Here is a 26,833-nt window from a genome sequence, read left to right as displayed (position 1 = left end):
ATCTCCATCCACCATTCACCATTTACCATCCACCGTATACCATTTCTATTTCTATTTCCATTTCCACAATGGAATCCGGCTGCACCTGAGAGCTGTGCTGCAAAAGGCCAACGGGGGGTGGGGAATGTCCCAATTTAATCTAGTCTTTAATTTGCTTGTGCTATATCTACCGCCGGAACTTTATCTAATGCCTGTCAAATTATTAGAAGCTTCAATAGCGACGATGAAAATTTCCCATATATATACATAATACTATTATTATTTCCGATATATTCTTCAAATCTTGCGATATTATTTTCAGATTGGGTATTTTATTTGATAAATAATAGATAATAAACAAATAGTTTTAAAAACAGGTGTATATTTTCAAAGAATGGGTGTCTGCGCGTCGGTTACTCTTGGGCGATATTTAAAATACGATTCTATTCCGCTGATAATATTTGGAGACTGACGAATTTTGATATTTCGCTCGGTTGGGTTTAATGCGATGCCATCGTGGTGCGTGTCACAGATAAGTACTAAGCAGATAGAGAGCGGGGAGAGATAGAGAGGGGGAGAAAGAGAGAGCGAGTGAGAGCGAGAGAGAGAGGAAGTAAGTAGTATGTAATAACAAAATGTTTAGATATGTTAAATGCCTCTTTGATGGGAGGGTGGCAATAGTCCTTATGTCCTTGTATCCATGAACAGTTCGTTGCGCATTTACAATACTCATTCGAATATGTGTTGGAGGTATTTTAGCATTTATGTGCGTACCTCTTATAAAGAACTTTTCCATATTCTGCTCAAAAGGTCCTTTCTGAGAGTTGCACAATTAAATGTGAAACATGTACATATCATTAACATTATCATACATAGTATAATATAATAATATTAAAAACCGAGTTCGTTCTCGCCACGGGCCTAGACTATAAAACTATTGTTGTCATCTTATAGTTACTGTCGTCATTATCGTTAAAGTTATTATTGCAAATGCAGGGCAACGCTACTTGACCTTACTTGTCTTGTCCCTGGTATCGGTGGCAAGTTGACACAGCCAAGTGGAGATGTGCAAAATTGCGAATTGATGTGTACAGTGATACTCAGAAGGATTGTAAGATTGACCACACATGATTCGGTATTGATTGCACCTATGCTAAAAGACGGACGTCATTAGGAACTGCCCCGTCTGTTAAAGGAATGTCAGGCCTCCAAGCACGTTCGAAGCTCGTTGCCACTGGTCCGTCTCAGTTGAGATTCATCCTTAATCTGTGCGAGATCCTGCCTCTGAACGTGGGTTCCCCAACCAAAGAGCAGCGCCAATAACGTGAAAGCCCCACAATAGAAGAATCAATAACCCCATGTCAAAGTACGACTTAAAGTTATGTGTAATGTGCAACGGCAAAGATGATTGGACTTGTCCGTATGCCAGCTAGAGCACATAGAGTGGCTCTACCCTAATGTATAATGGTTCCCAGATGAGAGTCTGATACACCGGCCAGACCGACGCTGCATAAACCATTTTTATCTGCCAAAAAGGATTATTATGATGATTAGAACTAATGAAATTCTTAATTATATATTCCTTTTTAAGCAGTTCGGTTCATTAAAATCAGCAGCTTAAAGGGCGACGCAACAACCAGGGAAGGATCTGCTCCAATAGGCACCAATAGCAGCGCCAACTCCAACACAATTCCATAATTAAATTGCAACTTCGATTCCAATAATTTAAATATTCCATGAATAGCTTTTGTTTATTAATGATCCACACATTGTTTGTATTTTCAAACAAGAGTGTCTATTGCAAATACTCATTTCGGTTGATGAATCATTATAATTGATTCGACAATATAGTATATTGTATTTGGATAGTAATATAGTATACACAAAAGCTGGCAAAGTTTATAACGGTTTAAATTTAAAACATTGATTAACACAAATTAATAAATCTACAGATCTACAGCTGAATCACGAAGCTGGCCTTCATTGCTGAAGACAGGATGATATATCTTCCCAAAAGAATCCAAAATCAATAGAGCTATAAAGACTGTGCCCGATGATGTAATTCTCCAACTGTAGACAACCTAATCAATCTCGATATTTTATTCTCTTCGAAGGAACAGTCAACAGTCAAGAATCAATTGAAAAATTACCCTTGTTCTCCCGAGATACAATTTCAATGTGCAGACAATAGTTCCAGTGGATAGATGGTGCTTTGGTAAGTGCGTAAGCCACTAGGCTTAAATGGCTAAATGGCTAAATGGCTAAATAGCCATCTTGGTACATGTGCAGTCATATCCAATGGATTCATGCAAAACAACGACTTACAGACTTTAGTCGTACATGGCAAAAGGAAGGTCACCTTCGCATATACCAACCTGACCCTACAATAAAATAACCTTTGACAAAACCGACGCAGCTATATGCGCTGAGATGCCATGGGTCGATGTCGATAAGGATTAGCATGTAGTTGGTATCATCAACACGATCATATATATATAGCAATATATATTTAATAAACGTTTACAATTTCTATCTATTTTAAAACATATTTTTTCAAACGGTTCTGAATGGAAGGCCGACTCAGCATGGATTATTTTAATTACGTATGCATCCTTTACTGGCACTCAACGGCCTCTCCCTCCAAAATCCCCCCCCCCCCCTGTTCTAGACAGCAGCCATTCACGAATGGGGGTTGGGACTGGACTTTTGTTAAGTGATAATCCTTATGCCATATGAGTGGTAGGTGTGGGAGGTACGGCCCGGAATGCTCATAATAATTGAAGCATATTCACAGTGGCTGGCGCTCGGGAGCGATGGGCGTGCGTGAAACTTGGCTGTTGTCGATGATTGATTCCCCCTTGTTCCACTTCCTAGCTTCCAGCCTCACCGCTGCTTCCTCTCCGCTCAACAGTTTCCCACAGCGATTGCACACCATGTCTTTGATATGTGTTTTTGGTTGTTTGTATTTGGTTGGCTGGTCAAATGCTTGGCTGGCCATCAACCGGGCTGTCTGCCTGGCTGCGTTGTTGCTAGTACTCGAGTCTTTAATTGTTTAATGGCTCGTTAGTTAAATTCCCAGTGGGGAGTAACAAGGACAAACCAGATAGAGGGGCTGCCTGCCTGATATTTTCAAATGTGATAATTGCAGCGTTTTATTATGGATTAAGCAAATTTGGTGTAAATTATACCTATATCATACGATGCTAAGGCTAAAGGGGTGTTACCGTGCTCTCTAGGAGTGCTTGAGTGCATGTGCTTTGCGAACTCTAAAAACACTAGTCGAAAGTAAAAGTGAAAACTGCTAACGAAACTAAAGAAACCCAGTAATAGTGCTATCGTCGCTAGTGACCGACTAGTAGATACCCTAACCCTGCGCTGAGGTGCTGTGCAACTTCTATTTACATATAACCAACCAGACATGCATATGCATATGCTGCTTAGAGTTATGTTCAATAAATATGAACCATCTATGAACCTTTCAGGTTGGAGTTTTACAGGTTAAAAAGTTACGGGCTTTTTAATGACAGTATGTTTTGTGCTTCTGTCGTAGAAGTATAATGCAGCAAAGTAAAAATATTAAAATTTGTTTTAAACTTGAAAAACATTTAGGGAGACGTACGAATTGAAGCAAAAAGTGGGTGATGGCTGTTCAAAAGTTCAAAAGTGGCCTAAACGATTTAAAAATGGTCGTGACGAAACCAAAAAAATTGCGTTTTCAGAATTCCAGAATGAAGACAATGTTGATCACGTTCTACGATTCCAAGGGTATTGTACAAAAGGAATTTGTACCAGAAGGTCATCGTTTATGGTCAAGAATCGTTCCTGACCATGAAAGTAGCGTTTTACGATGAGATTCGCGCCTCTCAAGCAGCCGTAGCACAGGTGAAAGAGTCTATGCATAAATTAGTTCATCGTTCTAAAGGTTGCACTAAAAAAATATCTTTCAAGCAAAAATAACATAATATGCTTATCAAAATTAGAACACACATTTTGACCTCTTTGAGTTCATAGGACACATAGATGGAAGGACAGCTAGTGGGCAAGCACAAAATCAATGCGTTTTTCTTTCTGCGCGAACGAGTATAAAAAGAAAGAATGCTCAAAGTTCGACTGCGCTGCGATCTTTGCTTTTGAGCACACAAACTTTCACCTATATATGTATACACTTTGCACATGAGCACGCACACACCACGCGTTTGTAGTCAGCTGAAAATAATTTGCGAGCTTGAATCTCCACAATCAAATAGTAGTTTTGCTGCTGTTAAATATATTTGATTTAAGAACCGTCGGATCTACGTTTTTACATGTTTTCCACAGCTTGTATCGAGCATAAAAAGTAAAAGAAGGTCTAAAATGAAAAGCCTAGGACCAAGCCCAAGGACCCAAGATACTACACTGCTGAAGTTGGACACACATTTCGATCGCCATTTGGGTTCTTTGAATAGAAACGCATTTTTATAGTATTTTGAAACAGATTTGCGTAATTTGTGATTATAATAAATCAATTGGACCACATTAAAGCTCAGCCAGCCTTTTGCCAGCCTTTTGATAGTAATTCAGTTTTATATGAAATACGAATAAACTTGCATAAAGAGACTTGCATAAATCACCGTTATTTAGACGAATATACCTAAGAATAAATACAACATTTGGAGGCTCTAGCTTTTAAGATGTACGAGATATAATTTAATAACTGCATTTTGATCATGTTTTGATCATGATCATATAAAAATAAAACAGGAAAAGTTATCGACTATTTAAAGGAAACTTGATATGCTCGTGCTATACAGGGACCTACAAGTCTCTAAGCCTGATAACTGCTGAGATTGAAGTGTTCACACAGACCGACAGACAGACGGACAGAGCTTAAGCGACTCAGCTTGTCGTCCTGATCAAGAATATGTGTACTTTATGGGGTCTGCCACGCCCTCTCTGCCTGTTATATATATTTTCACAAAACCATTTCAATGGGTTCAGGGTATAAAAATAGTCGTCAGGTCCGGAAACTTGAGTTAGTAATTGCAATTAAAACTGGAAGAAGTTTTTTCTTCAACTTTTGAGCTAGAATCAGAGATTATAGCTCAATGGCCCGCCCATTGGGGTGTGGCGCTGGGCGAAAATAATGCAGTCTGGCGACCACGAGTGTAACTCTCTAAGCTGAACTATTTTTTGTACCGGTCGAAATTGAAATATTTTTTTGTTTTTCTCTTTGGGAGTGCTCCTTCCGCAGCCTATGTGGAAACATACATATGAATTGAGTGTCTCGTGGCAGGCGTATCCCTTCGTTGCCTTCGACCTTAGGCTTTGGTTGTTTGTTTGGCCCTGGGCTGGCTACGCTTGCTCTGAAGTAATGTAGTAAGTAGTAAGGCAGTACGTTCTTATCGCTTACTCGCAAGACTACACTCTGGACGCACCGGCCATATCAGGGGGTCGCATGCTGCTCAGCCGACATCAACAACAAACAATAAATACAACAACAAGTGGAAGTTAAGAACTGGTAAAGGAGCGATGCAAAATGACGTAACAATTTACGGTAATCGATTTGTAATCTTAGTCGTAATCGTATGCTCGCACGACGTTCCCTTTGCCACGCCCATAACCACGCTGCTGCGCCAGCACTAGCAAATGTCCCAACTTCGAAGTAATAAAAAATCGACACAAACAAATCTCAAATCTCATATCTTAATGCTCCCTCACTGAACGTCCGTACATCCGTCCATCCGCCCATCCTTCCATGTGCTCGCTGAAGTTTAAATATTGTATCATATATATATATATATATATATATATATATTTAAATATATATTATATATATTTTATATATATGGTTATGCCGTTAATAGTTACAAGTGACACGGATTGATCCGCTGAATGAGCCCAAAGTGGAAATGAACAGCAAAAAAGAGTATTGCGCAGTCGGCTATCCTTCGTAGTCGACACTATTAAAGTTGTATTTGATATCAAAAGGGCATCCGAAGTCGAAAGAGACACATCTACATCATATGAAATGGAAATTGAAAGAGGTCCAGCTCTTGCCCTTTTATGATAACATTCAATTCGTGTGACTGGAGAGACTAGAGTTTATTGGTTTATGCATGTCAATAGTCCAGATAGATTGCGTATCTAGATGCAAAGTGCGCTTATTAAAACTTATTGGTGCGTACCAAACAGTCAACATAACAGGCGGCGGATCCGGCTCAGACTCAGACTCAGACTCAGACGCAGACTCAGACGCAGACTCAGTGCTCATCCTCCCTTAGTAGAAAACTTTCGCATCAACGCTGTTCCACATGGCACGTGGCACAACCGAGTCTTGATGATCCGCAGGACGGGCACAATTTCCTGCTGAGAGCCTTACTTTCATGTGTCCTTTATATGAATTGGAATTATACTTATATTGCTCCGTTGCGTGCGAGCTTCGTTTTCTTGTTATCTCCGTTAATATGCGAATGAACGCCGAATGATAAAAGCATGCGCATATTTCAGATCTAATCGCAACAAATTAAAATTCTTAGTTTCATTACAAAGGGTGCTTCCCAAACGATGCTAAAGACAAGGGGTTGACTGGGCGCTTTCCTGCACTCCTGATTGTTTGTTCTTATTCAATTTGATGATGATTTAGTAACCAAGAATCAGGCAATCCTCTTCTTAGGTGCTCACTCCTGTTGTCCTCTGCGATTTCTAGAAGCCCTTGGGCTAACAGATCACTGCTTGTACTATTTTGGAATATATAAATGTATAAATATAATATTGTATATAGTAATAGTTATACTGGCAGGACTAATCTAATGTTATATATATATATATATATATATATATAAACATATATATATATATATATATATATATATATATATATATATATATAAACATATATATATATATATATATATATATATATATATATATATATATATATATAATAAATTATATATGTATAAATAACGTTTAATATATTCTTTATATTTTCTGAATAAACTTTTATTTTATTCATTTTACTACAACATTCATATTCAGCGTTATATATACTTTATATATATAGTTGAACCACTTTTTGGTCTACGACTACTTATTTTATTATACTTTAGCATTTGATCATTTATAGTCTGCGTATTTTTGATTTAGCCGCACGATCGATAGTTTTGCTTTAAATAAATATATAATAATAAATAAGTTTTGTAATGTATCTTTAATTACAACTAATAGGAAAATTTACAATGAGAGTACAAGTATATTCAGAATATTTAACTTCTTCAATGGGTCTTCAATGGGTTTATTTGATATATGTTGATGCTTGTTAGTTCAATTCCTTTATTGTGTACCTTAATATGCAAAGAAATATTTTGCAATGTCACGCTCCGACGGCTTTTAAAAGTGGAGTATTCCAGATTGATTCAGCATGATAGATTTTTAGATTCTGAAAAGAAAATTAGTGAAAGTTTGTCAAATGAGTATCTTTAAACACTCTTCCTTAGTAATCTTTTTTTCACTATAAGTTGCAGCGGTTGTATTGAACTTTGAGTTACCTATTTTGGTGTCATGGAATAAATGAGAAAGCCTAAATCAGAAAAGAAATCAGTTTTTGTCCACAAGAAAGTGTCAATACTATGGGATTAAACAAACTCGTCGTTAGTAACAATTTTCTTAAGCATTTTGTAAACATTTTATACAAACATGTAAATGTGCATCGTTTGCTGTTCAAGGTATATACAGACATGTATAGCTATCTCGCTCTAACGCCGACACTCGGGCAAGCGATGCGTACGTCAGTAAAAGCAGGACAAACGTGCATGTATGTGGGTGTGTCCTCGTCCGCGTCCGTCCTTGTCGTCATTTTGAAAACAACCACGCGCCCACGCCCAGAAACAGGAACATAATCAAAATCAGGAACAGGAACAGTCTCCTAGCGCTCCATGCCGCCCATTCGTTCGTATTCACGTTCATCCTGTGTTTCTGTTTTTGTGTTTGTCGAAACGGAAGCCATGTGGGTAGTTAACGGAACAGTCTAGCGGTTATTGTATCGGAATGAAACAATTCAATTGGGCGGCTGCAACTTACTCGCCCGTTCATTCGGGTAATTCAAATAGAATTCCAGTTTCCCAATCCAACAAGCAGACATGTATACTCATGTACATTCTTATATATATACGTATACATACTATATATAAATATATATATTAATATACATATATATATATATATATATATATATATATATATATATATATATATAATATATATAATATATATATATATATATATATATATATATATATATATATATAATATATATATGTATATAGTACGAAATTTATGTATTTATGCATATGATTCAGCGAGCCTTCAACTGTTCGTATCTGCACATACATACCTAAGTATTTATATATATATATGGACCTCATACACAACATATTATGTAAAAGACTATTTCAATGACAAAGTAAGTCAATAAATGCAAAATTCTTTAACTGTTAATACTTGTAAGTTTGTACATTGAAAATTGCTTATTATTTGTGGCATGGTCAAATCAATTTAATTTTAAATTTAAAACTAAAACTTACAGAAACAAATATTCAATAAACAAAAATATTTTTGCCTCATATAACAAGCATTTGATTACCCTTTTAAATTTTTGGCGCAACAAGCATTGCAACTGTTTCCCAGGAAGGCCCGTATTAAGGCTCAGCAAGTGTTGCTGTACTGTGCATACAGCTAGCGTTTTCGATGCGTGCTAGAGAAGGACAGCTTGTAAACTGGCTGTCGACCAATCATTGAGCAGCGTACGACAATAGTGGAAATGGATAGTAAGTGGATGAGCCCCGTCAGCCAATCAGAGAGCCGCCTATTCACCACGCTTTAAATTAGCTCAGATGCTTGAGCTACACAAACAAATTGTGCAGCATGCGATAGTCATATTGGCATTTGCATTGGCACAGTTGCTCGCGCATTTACTGTAACTACGTGTGCCGGCGGCCCTCGATCATGAACTTAATATATGTGCATCGGTAACGGTTTCTCAACTCGGTGTATCTACTACTAGCTGAAGCTTGGCAGAGAGTGCTTCTACAAACAAGCATATTGTAATATAAATCTGTGTGTGCCGTTAAACTTATTCAAATAATCCTTTCGAATGGATGACGTGGAATATTTGCGAATAATGTGTGTGCGCATATACGGCTGTCCGAGATGGCATTAAACAGTGGCAACCCGACTACGTGATATTTCCCTCAAATTTAAAACAAATCTAGAGTGCACGAAAATGAGCAAGTGAACTAAAACAAAGGCGAATGTTCATATTACAAATAAAAACAAAGGATTTGCAAAAAGTAATGCAGTCTTCGCGCATTATAATACAAACATATATATGCATCCGTGCATCTAACAAACATAGAGCCCTTTAATACACAAAAATTATTACCATCTGTATAAATTCCATTGAGACCGACAAAGTCCTGTGGTGGTAGCGCTGTGTGAAACATTGCCGCCTGCAGTGAGCGCTGGCATTTACTTTTAATGTTCATTGTTGACACTCAAATGACGAGTAGTCCGTCTGCATCAGCTAAGATTTCCTAAATAAATACGACCAATTTGCATTTAAAGCTTAAAAGTCGAAATTAACATTAGCACCAACAGCAGCAACAAGAACAAGAGTTCTAATTTAACCCTAGGAATAGCTACGCGTCTCGCAAAAAAATGTTCACGCTTCAACCAACGCCTGCAGCCATTGGATCAGTGCCTTGGTCCACAGGAGCACTGATCGAACGACTCCCAACCTTGGAAGACATGAACCATAAGGGTATGCTGGCTATAATCCTTATCTGAATCTACAAATAATATAAAATATCCCAAATTATTATATGAGTTGCATTATCAAAAAATTATAATGTCCTGTTATTAAATAGGAATCAACTTAAAGTGCATAAACTGAGTTGAAGCATCAAAGCAAAATTATAAATCGCTATTTTAATTGAAAGCTTTTAGAATATAGAAATTCAATTGAAAATCATAGAAAAAAATATATAATAATACATATATGAAGTAAAGGTTCAAACTAGTCTTAAATATATTCCAAGGATAGTCTATACACATATTAAACCCAATACTGGATCGCCCTGAACGGAAGGACTGAAGGGTGTAGGCACGTCCATACTGTAGTCTAACAGGTTTACAGCTAAGTAAATTTCGTATTGCTCTACTTGACGAATTCTTGCAGAGCTGTATATTTAGGTACCTGGGTATTATTGGGGTATTATTTCCAAGACTTCAATGTGTGCTCCCAACTTTCATCAGGATTGATCGCCTAATCATATAAAATGAGTTTCAGTTTCTTTTCAATGGTAGATTTATTGTCTTCCATATGTTTTTAGGTGTTCCTTACGGTCCAGGGACTATATTAATATGAATCTGTAGCCTAAATAACTTTGACTTTTTCCATATCCAAAAAAACAGAAATATATGTTATAATCTAACGATTATTTGGGAGAGTCTCAACTGCAACAATTATATATATTAACTGACAAGATTTTCGAAATTTGAGTGAGTCTATCCTGGAGCGTTTGATTAACATTATATTCTATTATTCATTAAATTATTAGATTTCTCTATTGATGTTGCCAAAGGACGTAACAAAACAAAAAGCAAAAAAGCTAAAATGTAGCCCCGTCCTTCCGGCCATCCGCCTGACCGTATACATTGCATTGATCTTCTCACCTTTGTTTTAAATAATCGACATATTTTCTCGATTGCAAAAATCGATTAACTTTAGTTTTGAAATTAAATTCTGTATCTAGTTTGATCTACTGCTACTAATTGTGGTTCATTTTGTGTTCAATACAATCACACAATGAAAATTTTGCTGGGAACTCAACTTAAATGTTGAAACTGTGCAGTTTGTCAGCATCACAGCTTGGCGCATCACTTGCTGTTTAGTTGACGTCCGTTGAGTAGCACAGGTGTCAATTAAGGCATATTTGCCTTATCCATGGCCCACATAAGAATGCATCCAATGCAACTTAATTAGTTTTTACTTAAATGTAGTGGAAGAGGGGTAGAGGTGGTAGAGCTGTTAAGCTGCGGGGATTTTTTCAATGTTTAACTTACTTATTTATATAAATACATCTTAGATTTTTACATGGAGTGGTAAGCCTCAAGTATATCTAATCAATCCGTATCCAACTTCAACTCGCCAACGGCGAGAAATGGTTTACGTTCAAGCGGTCGGAACAAGTTTTCATGAGTTAGTTACGTTCGATAGAGAATATTCTAGAAGTTAAAATAGTGATGAAATATCTCAAGTAGATATATATACGCGATTGTCAACATATCAGGATACAACTCAGCTTTAAGGTGCCTCGATAAGTTCGCATATGTATTTAATTGTTATATTGATGTCCATTTAAGCATTGTATTTTGTGTATGCATGAGAGCTGCTGTGATTATTTTTCGTTTGCTTTGCTCTTTTTTCTTATAGACAATGTTCTTGCTATGAGAAATCTGCCCTGTTTGGGCGTGGCTAGTGGCAACGGACTGGGCGGTATTGGCGGAAAGGCTGCTGCAACAGCTGCGATGGAAGCTGCGGATGCAACTACAGCATCACAGCCCCCACACTCAACATCCTCGTACTTTACCACCACGTACTACCACTTAACAGATGATGAATGTATGTTTTTAGTATCATCTCAACTTTTTCAATCACCTTTCAGAACTAAGCCCATGTTTGTTTATAGCACAAGCAAACTCGATACGAAAGATCCAAGTCTTAGAAATAAATTCATCATAAATTTCTAACTTTGATACCTCAAGAACTTTACAAATCCATATCATTGATGTATATCACATCGCCATAGTATTGTGAAATAGTCTATCGATTCATACTGGAATAGATATAAATTAAGTAGTATCAGAAACATTTCGAAAAATGTATATCGCCAAATTGATCATAGCAAAGTTTGCCGAATAATTATTAGTGTGGTTGATCTGGTCGGGCGAACACGACTGGGAGAGCTTTGCAGTCAGCCCAGCTCTCTTGTACTATTAAGTAAATTATTTTCTAGGTAGTCAATCTTTCGATATTAAGTTTTTCATAAAAATTTTAATATTTTAAATTAGTTAGTCGTTGCGAGCAGTTGTTGCACAATGTCCGTTGGTCTGAGTGAACGCAAAGTGTTTTGACGGTGTTGCTACCCTTTTAAGGATCTTAAGATACGTCCCCAAGGATCGTGAACGGGTATTATGCAATCGGTGGTGCATGACTTACTTGATTTTTATATCGATTATTGGGAATGTCAGTTGATTGTTTTCTCCACGCGATTGTGAGCTCCACACGACCTAAGGAACTCCAAATTCTATCCATTATCTTTTAAATATTATTTATAATAATATATCATTTATGTATTACAAGAAGATTATTTGAAACGGACCAAAAATCTTATCTCTGTTTAACGATGTTCTCAAAATTTTGTTATAGTAATAATCTAATTTGGAGTAAAGAATCGAAAGGAGAAACTATTTTTGAAACGATTATTTTGAAGTTATTATCTGATCATGGCTTCTTCGTTTTTTGAATGGTGTAAAAAAGTTCAATCTTGAATTGCAGTCAGAAATTAAAAGTTAGTCAGTATGTCAACAAATCAATGTCAGCAACTTATTTGAATCACACAAATAAAGTGACAAAGTAAAAAGTATTACCTAGTACATACACAGCCACGTACCTAATTGAGTTATTTTGGTATTAGTACTACCCAGAGTGGAAAGAGCGCGCGGATCGCTTGCTGAACCGATTTGTGAAAATTATGTGGAATGTTTGCGATTCGGTGTGAAAATTGCGAGACATTGGTCTTCATTGATTTTTGCACTAATTGTTTGTTGGCATTGTGCTGTGAATGACTTGTTCAATAGATTTTGAAGCAGCATAAGCTGGCAATTATAGTCACACAATGGACCGAGAACAAAAAACCAGAGCCAAGCTGATCAGTGTGGATAATGGATAAGGGATATGAGAATAGAGAGAGAAAGAGAGAGAGAGAGAGAAAGAGAGATAGAGAGAAAGAGAGAGTGACAGAGAGAGAGAGAGAGAGACCCCGAGTTGTTGGTTTCTTTTAGTCCAAGTAAAGACGTTTATTGAGCTCATGAGGGGAATAGCTAGCGGCAAAGAACATATAACTGATGGAAGCTACTGTGCTCGTTTGACATGGTTCCCTCCCCGTTTTGCTTTTTGCGATCCTCATCCCCTTGTCCCCTTGTCACCTCCCTACCTGACAATCGCCGCCCCGCTATGCCGATAAGTACTTTTCGTTATGTCCGTGGCATTGTTTGTTTTATGAATCAATACAATCATTTTCCACCTATATAATAAAACTGAAGAGCGCTCTGTGTTCGAAGACCGTTTCGTGTCATGTCGTTACAAATGAAAACAATTATCGTGACGCTGAAATCCGAAGTCGAATGGAAAACAAACAAAGGCATCAGCATTTTCTGCTGTCTGTTCATTGTGCTCGTGCTTGGGCTGCTCGTGTCGAACCTCGACCGGACTACAGCACGCTCTTCCCTCTCAATACTGAGGCTATCTCGTTTTCGCACACATAACTACACACATTTCCACATTCACATTACACAAATGAGCCTCTTTAGCGGCTCGCTCATTGTACGATGTGTCCGAGGGGTTCCAAGTGGTAATTTTTTGCCCTTGTTATCGCCATGATATGGCCTAGGTCTGGATACCCGTGTACTGCGTTTAGTATTGAGGTCCGAACTGTATCCCAACTGATTTGTGTTGCAATTACATTGTTAATCCTATTTATGGCTAACATGTTTTTGAAAACTGCATATATAAATTTGTAGATACTGAAGACAACCTTCTTTGCCCTCGTATACAGATGTGATTACGTTACATTTTCCTATCAGCATCCCAGCCAAACAGCTGACAGCATCTCCATAAATAACACCTGCAAGGAGATTTGCTTACTAAATAATGCAATTTCTTAAATATAATTTCTTTAATCTCTATATATTCTTTAATCTCTATGTAGTTTGACCTACGAAATAATTACACTGTTTGTCTTAACATGGACATTTTGGAAATCGAATGATTTTTGTACGCGTGGGCAAAGCCCGATGAGAAAGTGCACTGCAGTCGGTTCCGATGGATTACTGTTGAGTTGGGTCTTGATAAGATGGCGAAAAGCAGGAAGATAATTTAACAGCGAGCACTGTTATCACTGCAATCTGTTATCTATTCAATTTACTGACGATGGCACTTTAACGCTTAGCTGCTCAACTGGCGCAAAGGGTCGTCAAATGATAGAGTCGGGTTAGTCTTTCATAGTGCTTTGACCCTCGTCTCGAGGCATTCGGTAATGGGGCAGGGCTAGCAGGCAAGTTGCCGCATCGCTGAGCTCAATAAAGCATCAAATTGATACGCAGATTTGGGATTATCTGCCAAGCAATACTAGGAAAAATATTTGAAATCCATGCTCGACTTGACGAGTGCTTTTTTCTCATTTGGTTGACCAGCTGATTTGATTATCTATTTTTTATCGTGTTTTCGTTTGAGATTTTTATTTTTTACTTTTCCTTCTTTTTGTCAAAGAAAGAGAGCCCCTTAATCACAGCCAAATTGAATTGTTACCAAACAAGAATTTTTTTCCCATACATCTTGACAGGTAAGAGCATACCAAAACTTTTTTTCTGATACGATTGACGGTGAATCCCGTTTAAGTAAAGTAGCAACATAGCGAAAAAGAGACAGAGAGGTTGGAGAGAGAGGTAGAAGTGGGTGGAGGCAGAGCACCTGACGTGACAAATAGCAAAAATACACGATCTTCACCTCTTTAAGTCTTCTCAAATCCGGTAATATTGGTACTTCAATCAAAATAAATAAATGTTAATATTTTCTTTTTTGTTGACATTTGATACTCGAAGACGAATTAGCATTTTTATCAAATTTGGTCAAAACGCTACGAATCAAATTTGTTTGAAGTTTTAGTTGCCATTAACTTAACAAGTTAATTAATAACAAATATTGGCTAAAAACATTGTATATTTCAGGTCACAGTGGAGTAAATCAATTGGGTGGGGTCTTTGTTGGAGGAAGGCCATTACCCGACTCGACTCGCCAGAAAATCGTGGAGCTCGCCCACTCCGGAGCTCGCCCATGTGATATTTCTCGAATCCTGCAAGTTTCCAACGGATGTGTTAGCAAAATTTTAGGCAGGTAAGTACTAAATACTCTTATTTATATATTATATCAAATACTTATATGAGGCCTTATCATTTTAAATTCACATTTCAAATATCAATTTGCTTTAATGCTTGAAAGTATAAATTCAAAACTTATTTTACATGTCGATATGTATAAGAAATCGGCATGGCTTTCCTCCTATCACCTTCGAGACATGTTTACAATTCAAATTAGAAGAGTGAACACAATAAGCAATTAGAAATGGCCAACTATTCAATTTTCCACATTTAAGTTCATTTATTATTATATTAGATACTAAATTTATATTTGAAGCATATTTTTAAATTCCCAATGTCAATGTCATTAATTTATTATTGTATTAGATACTATACTTATATTTAAAGTAATTATTTATCTGTGCCAGTCATTTTACTTTTCAAAGAGTCAGATAGGAATTATCAATTGAGATTGTACGCTAATATTGAAGCTGATAATGCAAGCAGTATTTAATCGCAATAATCGATAGGCAAAATGTGTGCTTTTGCACAAAACGTTTTGTTTAATAGCTTCTGTTTTACTTAATGGATTTTAATTTTTATTTAATGATATTATCAGCATATGATCTACATATTCAATTGGCTTGGTTTAGATGCAAAAGTTTTCAGATAATGGAGAAATTTTAAGCCAGTATCCAAAATCCAATAAAAATCAAAATTGCATAAAATATACATAAAACCAAATACAAAATTTGGAGGCTCCAGCTTTTAAGACGTCCGAGATGTAATTTATTAACTGCATTTCAATCATGTTTTTATTCGATAACAATTAAATGTGAATAGTTATCGAATATTTGAAGCAAACTTGATATGCGCGTACTATACACGGACCTACCAAACAAATTTCAAGTCTCTAGCTTTTATAGAAGCTGAGATGAACGCGTTCACACATACAGACAGACGGACGGACAGGGCTTAATCGACTCGGCTTGTCCTGATCAAGAATATATATACTTTATAGGGTCTACCACGCCTCCTTCTACCTGTTACATACAAATAAATTTATCCTGTTTTACCAATTCTTTTACGAGTGTTTTCAATTTAGCTGGGCCTTGTACTCACTGATATTAGGAATTCAAAGCATGCAGGTTAATTTTTAAAATGTTACATACATAAGCACAACTTTCAAAAATTTTCTTGATCAGGAATTATACGTCTGTCCGTCTGTCAGTATGATCGCGACGATCTCGAAAACCAATTTAGAATTTTGATTCATTTATACTTTATATAAATTTTCTTTAAGTTTAAGAGATGAATATATGCAGTTAGTCAAAGAATCTGTTTTAGAATGTCTCCCTGGTGGTCTGTTACACTACATTCATTAATATTTTTATTTTAGATATTACGAAACAGGAAGTATTCGACCACGTGCGATCGGAGGCTCCAAGCCACGAGTAGCCACCGCAGAGGTCGTTAGCAAAATTTCACAATACAAACGGGAATGTCCCAGCATATTTGCATGGGAAATCCGAGATAGATTATTACAGGAAAATGTATGCACAAATGATAATATTCCCAGTGTAAGTATACTTTTCTACACTTAATGACGCACACATATATAATACATACATATATAATACACACATATATAATACATAATAATACATACATATATACATATGTTGTATATTTACCTAAGCCATATCCGATACATTCAATTCAGGAGCATTCACTAATGTGAATTTGAAATATCCCTCTTTTGTCATGGATTTGTTATACATTCGGATGTCGTTCTAACGCTCCGAAGATTGCGTATATATGAGACGCAGAAATATTTGTCACTTTATCAGCCCAGACCAGGCTATATTTTTAATATTTGCTCAGTACTACAGGAATTGTTAGATATTCCAAGCTTTCAAGTGTTTCTTACGATTTAAGAAACACATTATTGTTTGCAATTTTTCGCTGTTTAAGTGTCTTTTGTGAGCTTTGCGCCATTTTTTTTCTTTCTGCTATTCTTATATCTAGTTAGCAATACCATTTTTTATTGTTTATTAAGTATGCCAAAAAGGAAAGCACCAGAGAAGGAGAATGAATTGTGACAACGATGCCGATGGCCTGCGTTGGGCTTTGCCTCATTGACAGTTGTGTGGAAAATGTGCTCATTCGAATGGAAGGGAAAATCTTTTATGCACATTACGACAAAAAGGGAAATCAGTGCTAGAAAAAGTATGAAAAACGTACAATATTAAATAAATACGGCCCAGCCCGTCACCACAAAGCGTTAGGCGTTGAAATTCACGCGCGAGGGAAAATCCGATGCTTCCTTTTATGCTGGAAACAGCAACAGAAACAGAATCGACCCATTGGACGGGATTCGGATTGAGACCCCAGGCCGTAAAAAATCATTGAGGGGTGAAAGCGTTAGTGTTTGGCAGTTAGAAATTAAATTGTTGGATGTTGGCCGCATGCTCTAATTTGTTCCGATGGTCCAAGGGACTTGACGTAGCCAAGCACTTGGGCAGCCGGCAGTCAATGGCAGGCGTCTGAAAGTAAGTAAAAACATTTATTGATGTTTCTTAGCTTACTTGTTTCAATAACGCCGATTTCGTTTTAATATTATTTTAATATCTGTACTAGGATATCTCTTGATGTTAAAGAATATTCACTATTTTAGGCTTTAAACAAAGGCCTTTCGATCTAGATAACACATAACGTCACTTCATCTACTTTGTCTGCGGAATCGAGCCTTCGAGCCAGGACCTTATGCTTTAGCTAACTCAATATTTAGCTTGAATTAAAAGTTTCTTGTATTATTCATAAATGAGGAAGGTGAATTTAGTAAGAACTACTTTTTTATCTACCCAAACATATTTAAAAAGACCAAAAAACAACAAAGTCTGAACTTTTAAATAACAATAATATTTATTTTAGTTTATATACATTGAGAATATAATAATATAAAATATGTAAGTTATCATGATGATAAGCTATGCCTGTATGTTGACCGTCTCTTATCGGAAGCTTGTGTGCAATCTCTGTTATGTACCTAGCTATTGGTGTTTGTAACATTGTGTGACGTACGTGGACTGGGGTTGGGGTATCCGAGTGCATATTAAAGGTATGTATATGTGTATATATATGTATATGTATATGCATGCATATATGGATTCAAGCCCATGTGCCTATGTGAGTACGACGCTTTCGGGGATGGCGTTCATTTTATTTTTAAAATAAGTTTTTATACAAGCGTTCGCTTTCGTTCCCTCGAAAGGACATGTCTGCCTAATTTTTCCACTCAACTGCACTTTTCCCTGTTGTTCTCACTCGCTCATTTATATGTTTTGCGCGTTTGTTCTTTCTTTCGTTCGTTTGGTTCGCTTTTGCTGTTGCCTTTTGAATTCATTTCAAAAGCGCTGTCATGCGCAGGCACTGCCCTAAAATAACAATAGAAAAATACAGCCGTAGTGTACGACTAGTTGATTCCCTACATATAAAGGACTCGCTGGCTCACTGAAACGTATTTCCGACATCACAATACCGCTCATCACAGAGTTGAACCGATATTTCGCGAGCTGCTGAGAACGATTGAAGTATTCCAATAGTCCATGGCCAACTAAATATAATGCATTTATTATAGAAAAATTAAGTTCAATAAAATAGAAATTTCCATACATATATATATATATATATATATATATATATATATATGGAAATTTATATATATATATATATATATATATATATATGTGTGTGAACATATATAATAATGCTCCCATTACAAATTGGAAAAGAGCATCATAAAATTATATATAGGCTTAAATGACATTTTATAAAATATTTATATAGTCCCCAGCAATAATTTTTGATAATTAATTATTATTCACCGATTCTACCATTTGAACAGCAAATCATAGAGAATGATATTTGCGATGCCCCATTCACTCATGCTTATGTCCATTTGTGGATGTTTTTTACATCTTCCAGGTGTCGTCGATAAACAGAGTTTTGAGGAACTTAGCAGCACAAAAAGAACAGCAAAGTGGTGGACAAAGTAGCTCCAACACTAGCACAAATCTAAATCCTAATCCAAGCACAAGTCAAGGAAGCAGCACTGGGAATGGGAATAAGAATGCCAGCAGTAATGGCACTAGCATGAGTGGGGCAAGTGGTGTTGGCGTTGGTACAAACACTAGCACAAATGATTTGATACAGACAGCAACACCGTTGAACTCTTCAGAAAGTGGAGGTGCTAGCAACTCGGGAGAGGGCAGTGAGCAGGAGTCCATTTATGAGAAGATACGCTTGTTGAACACTCAACATGTCCCAGCGCTCGATCCGGCCTTATCGACACCAGCTGCGCCTCCGGTTAGTCACGAACAGCTGATGACGAGTGTGCCCAGTCATTTTAGTCCGCACCCCCACGCAAGCCACTCGATACCGATCCATGTCCATGGCCAGCACCAGCCGCAACATAACCAGCCCCAGCACCAGCAGCAGAGTTGGTCCTCGCGACATTACCCAACTGGGTCCTGGTATGCGGCTCCCTTGAATGGCAGCGAAATGGCTTCATCTGCAGGAGTGATATCGGTAACGGGATATGGCCAAGGAGGCGCGTCAGCTGCTCCAAGTCTGCTTCCGGGACATCCTTTGACCCCGCCAAATGATCTCATCAACATTGGTGGCCCCACCGTTCGTCTGGACAATTGTTCCATTGCATCAGTCGACGAAGTAATGCTAAAAAAGGGTAAGTCATTAATCTGCATATTTCATATATTTATACGTAGAATACCACATCTTATCTTACGAGACATTTGCTGAAACAAGCGACCACAGAAGGTATTGAGTCGCCTTACCTATATATATATATATATATATATATATATATATATATAGATCTATCTTTACATACATACATAGAAGCTGAGGCTATTACCTTTAAATTATTGCAAATAAAACCAAATTTTTCAGGAATACGGCCCTTCATGTGTGCAACCTAAGGAAATATTTCCACTGCTTCAGATGTCGCCATTTGAATGTGTGTCCCCAAATTCGAGTAGACTGTATTTCTCACTCATATCGGCACACAAAGGTCTTTGATATCAATGCCATTATCTCTAAGGAGAAGGCCCCTATATCGAAACTCTCAACGTCTACTTAGAATACGTCTGAAATAGAATCCGATGACACAGAGTTGTAGATTGACCCAATATACTTGACGGACTTAGATGACTTGCGTCATACAACCATCAAGTTTGGCTCTTACTTCGTTCCTGAAAAACCCTATATATGCGTTATAATCGAAGCAGCCCAAATATTTGCTAAGGTTAAATTTCGCTTACAATTTGAGGTTTGAGGCGCGATTTCTTGTTTTTGGCCAGCGATATTATTGAACCGTGGTACAATTATAATGTGTTGATGGAAACATCAAGTATAATTCATAAAGAATCTTTAGTAAAGCATATCATGATTTCAAAATAAAGAGATCCAAATTCAAACGAGAAACAAAAAAAATTGTATTAGTGCATCTGTGAGCAAGCATCGAAGAGAACTCATCTCGTATTTTCAGAATAATACAGTCTGAATAACGGAATTCTTATTGTCAGTTTATGTATAAAAGTAAACAGTTGCTTTTGACACAAGCGGGTTCTATTTTATAATAATATATATAAATGATAAAATTCCTTTTACACTCCAATAATCCCTATAATAACTTGACCTTTTCGTTCGAGTACTTTCTTTCTTTCTGAACGTGTCGATCTGAGCATCTATAAAAGATAGATAATTGAAATCTTTGGTTCGTGTATAGCAAGCGCCTCTCAAGTTTTGCCATCGATTAAAAACATTATAAAAATGTAGTTATTAAATTATATCTCGCATTGCTTAAGAGCCTAGAGCCTTACAATTTTGTATTTAGTTCTATGGATATTTTCATTTGAATACCGGCCCCGAATTTCCCCAAATTGTTTAAATTTAAGTTCAGTTACAAAGAGGGACAAATAACGCATTTTTACTAAACTCCAAAAAAATATGTAGATCATATGCTGAAAATTTCATTCAAATCCATTAGGTAAAACAAACCGTTTCGCGTTTATTCTTTTCTATCCGAAAATCAAAATTGTGATTGAATTATTCTTAAATTGTCAGCTGATACTTCAGTTGAGATTTTAACTTCCTGCTGGATCAGTGCAGTGGAAGTGTTGGTAGAGTTGATGCGCGTTGAGTTGGCAATCCTGGTTCGAATCTTAGTGTCGTATTGTCGGTTATTATTTGTTCTTTTTTAATGATCGATACAAAGTATTGGAAGTATTAAAAAACGGCAGATAGGACTGTGGGATCAGGGTGTATCTTCTAGTCGGGCACCCCGACTAGAGTTTTCATACTTATTTAAATATAAAGTGGGGTGTAATACAGTTGATGCGTGGGTCGAGTTTCGAGTCTTGGTCCTAATGCCATTTTTATTTGTCGCCCCTATTAGTAATTAATTATTTCTTTAAGAACTGAACTATGGAAATCCTTGAGCTGAGTTTAGTCGCCAAATTCTATCTAAAATAGCTTAAGAACTTAAAAATAAAAATAACGAAGCGACTGTACTTGTTCTCACAGCTCAATAAGATGTTGCTCAATATTTTAATATTCTAGCCTTAATTACAAATATTTTGTAACTATATTTTTGTAGAATCAATGAGATCTAGGTTCTTTTGATTTGACACGTCTCCCGGGCGTGGGATGTATACTTTAAGTCAACTGTAATTAATTTGTTATAGCTTTTGACTCTGGCTTTCAATCTGCAGACGATACAGATTTTCAATTTGCTATAAAATTATTTTTTGACCAGTCTAAAAGCACATAGATTATTTAATTTCTTTTTTGCCCTATATTTATTTATATTTTTTGCAATGTTCAAATAACTTTAACTCACCTGGTCATAAACGCATGAATTACACAATATTTGTAGCTCTAGGGGAAACTACCATGAATCCTGTAAAACAGAAAGTTTGGAAAGGACAATCAAGTATTGGACGCTGGGTCACGTGCCGTGACTATTTACGCACGCACGGCAGGTTTGACGTCCTTATCGAATAGGCACGGATACAGACTGAGATATGCAAAATACAATCACCCATATCGGTGAGAGGTATGCAGGCATGGCACTACTAGAGAGCATTCATGAAGTATTCCAAGTCAATCGTGCGTATTTGTGGCTAAATTGATTCATGACAAGTCTGCATTTTGCGTCTCACAATATCTGCTTGCTTCTGAAAAGGTATATACTGGTATATACTAAGGTATACTGACCCCGTGCACGTTTCTGTCCTCAGACTGGAATCTATTATTCTCAAAATATATAAATATCTATGTGAACAAAAGTGTTTGATAGCAAATCGAGTTCAATGCTTTTTTATGGAACAAGAGCCGTAATCAGAAATATGAAAACAATACAATTTGTGCACCCCAAATGAAGAACTAGTAGCCAACTTATATTTAGACTCTATCTCTTGACCGAATAATATAGATTTTTTAAACCGGCATCGTGTTGTATGTGCTCTTGAATCGATATACTTTATGGGGCTTAGCGTGCGAGGCATTAAGCATCGATTTGCATGTTGTATTTTCTTAGACGTGAAAATATTAGTATTAAACTCAGAGTCTTTGCTAAATTCATGGGGAGTGCAACGTCTGCTTTGGTTACCTATATCGGTTTGCTAACAATGTATCTTTTAGATATATTAATCAAAGAAAAAATATGTATTTTGAAACACGGATATTTTGGCAGTGGATACAGCCGACGGCATGGCAAACAAAATGTAATTTGCCGACATTTAACAAAGATCTAATTAGTTTAACCACATACGCCCCAAAGTTTTTGAAAAATCTGTGCGTGAAGCCCGTCCGCATGTTTGCCTTAACTGTTTGGGTGTGCCACGAGAAGTAACTGTAACAGTAGCCCGTTTAATCTGCAGCCTCTGGCACCGGGAACTGTTGTCGTGGCTGACAAGCAGGCGGACGACAGACAGACAGGCAGGCAGGCTTACCCCTAACCGGGAGTAGTTACTTTAATGCGATTTGCAGACTCATTTTACAGGCGATGACACTTCATTAAACGCCAAACTCGTGGGGGTGGCAGCGGTGACAGCGGTTGGGGATGGGGCGATACGGTTCCGAGAGTGTTGATGGGGTGCATAAATATAGAAAGCGAAAAATACATATTTATAAAATCGTATCTGGCAAACCTCATGCTCTACTCCATTTGAGCCTTATCTGGTTTGTCTCTAACATATTTAACTGTGGAAGAGTGTCGCTCTGTCACTCTGTCGCCCTGTTCGTCTACCCTATGCCTGACATCTCATCGTGGCAGAGTGCTGTAGTTGTTGTTGTAGTATTTGTTCGGCTATCTTTATCGTGTACCGTATACTCCTACCCAAGCCCTACCCCTTGGCTATGCCGTTGTTTATGTTTTCGTTGCTGTTGTTGTTGTTGTTTTTGTTGTTGTTGCCTGTCAGCACATTGCAGTTTGCTAGGCAAGTGACGTGTGCTGTGGACTGGACCTAAGTCCAGACCTGCGGCATGTTTCAGAGCTATCAGCATCTATTTGCTCTGTCACATTCACTCGCATTTAATGCCAGTTACACACACACATACACAGACACAGACTGTTGCCTTTGGTATATCAAAAGTGACAAGCCGAGATCCAAATGATGCGGCCTGCGGTGTTTTAGATGTGGGAATTGATGTGGTTTGAAGTATAATTGGATGTGGCAGTAACAATGCTCTGATTTTTTGATTTGCTTAATTCCAATACTGGTTCAAACCATGTGACTTAAATATTTGAAAAACAGGTGTAAGTATCTTATATGCAAGTTTTTCAAGTTGTGCAGTTTAGGAGCATCGCATTCTGCGTTAACCACAGTTGTTACATTAAAAAGCCAATATTAAACACATCCATTTCCATATAGATTATACAATATTAAAAGCCCAATGCTTCGATTGTTTTTCAGAACTCGATGGGCACCAATCAGACGAAACAGGCTCCGGAGAGGGAGACAACTCGAATGGAGGCGCCTCCAATATAGGTGCGAGCGAAGATGACCAGGCCAGATTAATTTTGAAAAGAAAACTGCAGAGAAACCGAACATCGTTTACAAATGATCAGATTGATAGTCTTGAAAAAGGTATACACTGAGACCTAGTCTATCACTAAATGTAATTGTGTTACAATATCTGCCAAATGGCTTCTTGAGAGATAAATATTTTAGATAAAGCTTATTTATTGATTTGCAATTTATTTCAGAATTCGAAAGAACACATTATCCTGACGTATTTGCACGGGAACGGTTGGCTGGCAAAATAGGACTGCCTGAAGCAAGGATTCAAGTATGGTTTTCGAATCGACGTGCTAAATGGCGTCGTGAGGAAAAGCTGCGGAGTCAGAGGCGAACGCCAAACTCAACCGGCACAAATGGAACTTCATCCTCGACTTCGGCTACCACCTCGTTGACTGACAGTCCCAATAGCTTGGGTGGCTGCTCATCCCTATTGGTCGGATCGGCGGGCAGTAAGTTTTCCTAATATTCGCAATTTTTCCAATAGGTTAAATTTTCAGTCAACACAATAACTTCATGTTAGACCTCTGTAGGCCTGTTTAAGAAAATTTGTTGGTCTGTCTGTCCGTTTGGTTGTAAGAACGCCAAGTATTCACCGCTATTAGAGCCTGAGTCTACAAATTTGCACGTAAGCCTCACCTGTCCGTTGAATAGATTTCAATAGCGCAATTATGGATTAACTTTAGGTTTTAATTGGAAGTGAAGTCAAGTTAAATTTCAGATTAATAATAGGGTTACTTGCCGCATCTCGTACTTCATCACGGTTTGTAATTAATTTGTAATGTATTTGAATATTTATATTAAGATCTTATTATAATTTTTGTAGGTGGGCTGAACAGCTTGTCCTCGCCCAATCCAATATCCACGCCCACTGGTGGTCTTGAGACATCCGAGGCACACCACCCAGTTGGTAGCGGAGGAGGGGGAGGAGTAGGAAACGCACAGATTCGAAGTGGAGCGCATGACGTTAGCAATGAATGTACGCCGGGTCTTGGGATTACGGACCATCGGCATCAGCATCATCAACATCATCATCACGTTCCTCACACTCTCGTCCCCTCGATTTCTCCGCGGTTAAACTTTAACAGTGGCTTTAGTAGCTCAATGAGCGCCATGTACTCGAATATGCATCACAATGCGTTATCTATGAGTGAGGGTTATGGGTAAGCCACTCTTGTATTCTATTTACCTTGGGACAATTATATATAGTTTTAAAATTTGAATCTGTTTAGTGCGGTTTCGTCGATGCCAAGCTTTAGTCACCCAACAGTTGGCTCGCCAATCGCACAACAAAGAGATCTAACCCCGCCCTCAATGTACTCGTGCCACATGCCACTACGGCCGCCGCACCTGGGTCCGCATCAGCTGGTCTGTGTTGGAGGCGCCACAAATGAGAGCACCAGTGTCAGCAGCAGTCCCACAGTGAACATGACCAATGCAGCTAGTAACAATTCGACTGGATACGAGTCTATACCTGCCTATGGTTTGCCGCCCCCGCCACCAGCTCCTACTTCGGGATTAGGAACCCCGACCGTTGCCAATGCTGCTATTGCCGCTGCCCATCATCAAAACATGGAAGCTCGTCCATCAACGTGTAGTCCAAGTCAAATGGGCCATGGCTCGGCATTTGGGAGCGAGAGTCTTTCACCGGCTATGCCTTCATATGCACACATGAGCTACAACTATGCCAACAGTGTGGCGTCCTCAGGTGGCGCGAATCCGGCGGGCGCTCTCAACTCACTCAACTCACATGGATCGGGAAAACAACAGTTTTTCGCGTCCTGCTTTTACTCGCCTTGGGCTTAGGTGCCTTAGGCTTCCAGTGCATATTATTAATAAAATAAAAATCCCTATCTAAAACAGCTTTCATGCCACCAAACAAACTATTGTTTATGCCATATCTTTCATATCAAGGTATCAATCCGGACACCCACAAAATTGAATTAACATATCTTTCAATGGACACTTTATATATGATTTAAGCATGAAGGTTGTAAAAATGCATGTATGTATTTCCGCCCAAGGATGCCACCAATCATTACGATAATTGGTGTGATTAGAAAATATAATTTTGAGAAAAAACTAACAAACTGTTTTACTTACGGTCCCAAATTATAAATCTCGGTTGCAGTTTTCCAAATTTAAAGTATATTTTTTCACCCAAAATCGAAATTTGTAATCTAGAAGCTAAAAAGATGAAATAAATAGGTAGTAAAAGCTTTATATATCGCGCCATTAAAAATTATATTATTGTATATAATATATATGTATATATATATATATATATATATATATATATATATATATATATATATATATATGTATATATATGCCATATAGCCATGTTTAACGAGTATTATATCTTCATTTGATTAGCTTAAGCAAAACATTTAATTCAACTTTCAATTTTAAATTTGGTCGCATGCACAAGGGTCCTTGTTAAAGTTAAGTTCAGTAAATATTTTAATGAACTTGACTATGTTTGGAAAGGGCTATCAAGACATTTGTAATTTGGGACACAACTCGAAGGATCATTGAAACGCAAACAATATTACAAAGTGGTTGCTAAGAGAGCG

General features: G+C 37.5%; 1 protein-coding gene across 1 annotated transcript; it reads left to right on the top strand.

Annotated features, from left to right (window-relative positions):
• Positions 1–8,971: 8,971 nt before the first annotated feature.
• LOC111594134 (paired box protein Pax-6) lies at positions 8,972–26,327 on the top strand. Its single transcript, XM_023307297.2, has 9 exons — positions 8,972–9,775; positions 11,450–11,638; positions 15,025–15,190; positions 16,553–16,733; positions 19,141–19,900; positions 24,153–24,326; positions 24,446–24,709; positions 25,084–25,420; positions 25,490–26,327. Exons 1-9 carry the CDS (start codon positions 9,673–9,675, stop codon positions 26,061–26,063), a joined length of 2,748 nt encoding a protein of 915 aa, XP_023163065.2. The 5' UTR covers positions 8,972–9,672; the 3' UTR covers positions 26,064–26,327.
• The last annotated feature ends 506 nt before the right edge of the window (positions 26,328–26,833 follow it).

Source organism: Drosophila hydei, unplaced genomic scaffold (genome assembly GCF_003285905.1).
Source record: "Drosophila hydei strain 15085-1641.00,03,60 unplaced genomic scaffold, DhydRS2 tig00000330-arrow-arrow-pilon, whole genome shotgun sequence".
Lineage (NCBI taxonomy): Eukaryota > Metazoa > Arthropoda > Insecta > Diptera > Drosophilidae > Drosophila > Drosophila hydei.
Note: the sequence above shows the minus strand (reverse complement) of the source record. Positions and strands in the feature narration are given on the sequence as shown.

What these genes read in the sequence shown, in the direction of transcription:
- LOC111594134 (XM_023307297.2), top strand. Translation starts at nt 9,673, where the DNA reads ATGTTCACGCTTCAACCAACGCCTGCAGCCATTGGATCAGTGCCTTGG. An exon ending in CCACTTAACAGATGATGAAT is followed by an intron (nt 11,639 to 15,024) that starts GTATGTTTTTAG and finishes TGTATATTTCAG; the next exon opens with GTCACAGTGGAGTAAATCAA. An exon ending in TCTATGAGTGAGGGTTATGG is followed by an intron (nt 25,421 to 25,489) that starts GTAAGCCACTCT and finishes GAATCTGTTTAG; the next exon opens with TGCGGTTTCGTCGATGCCAA.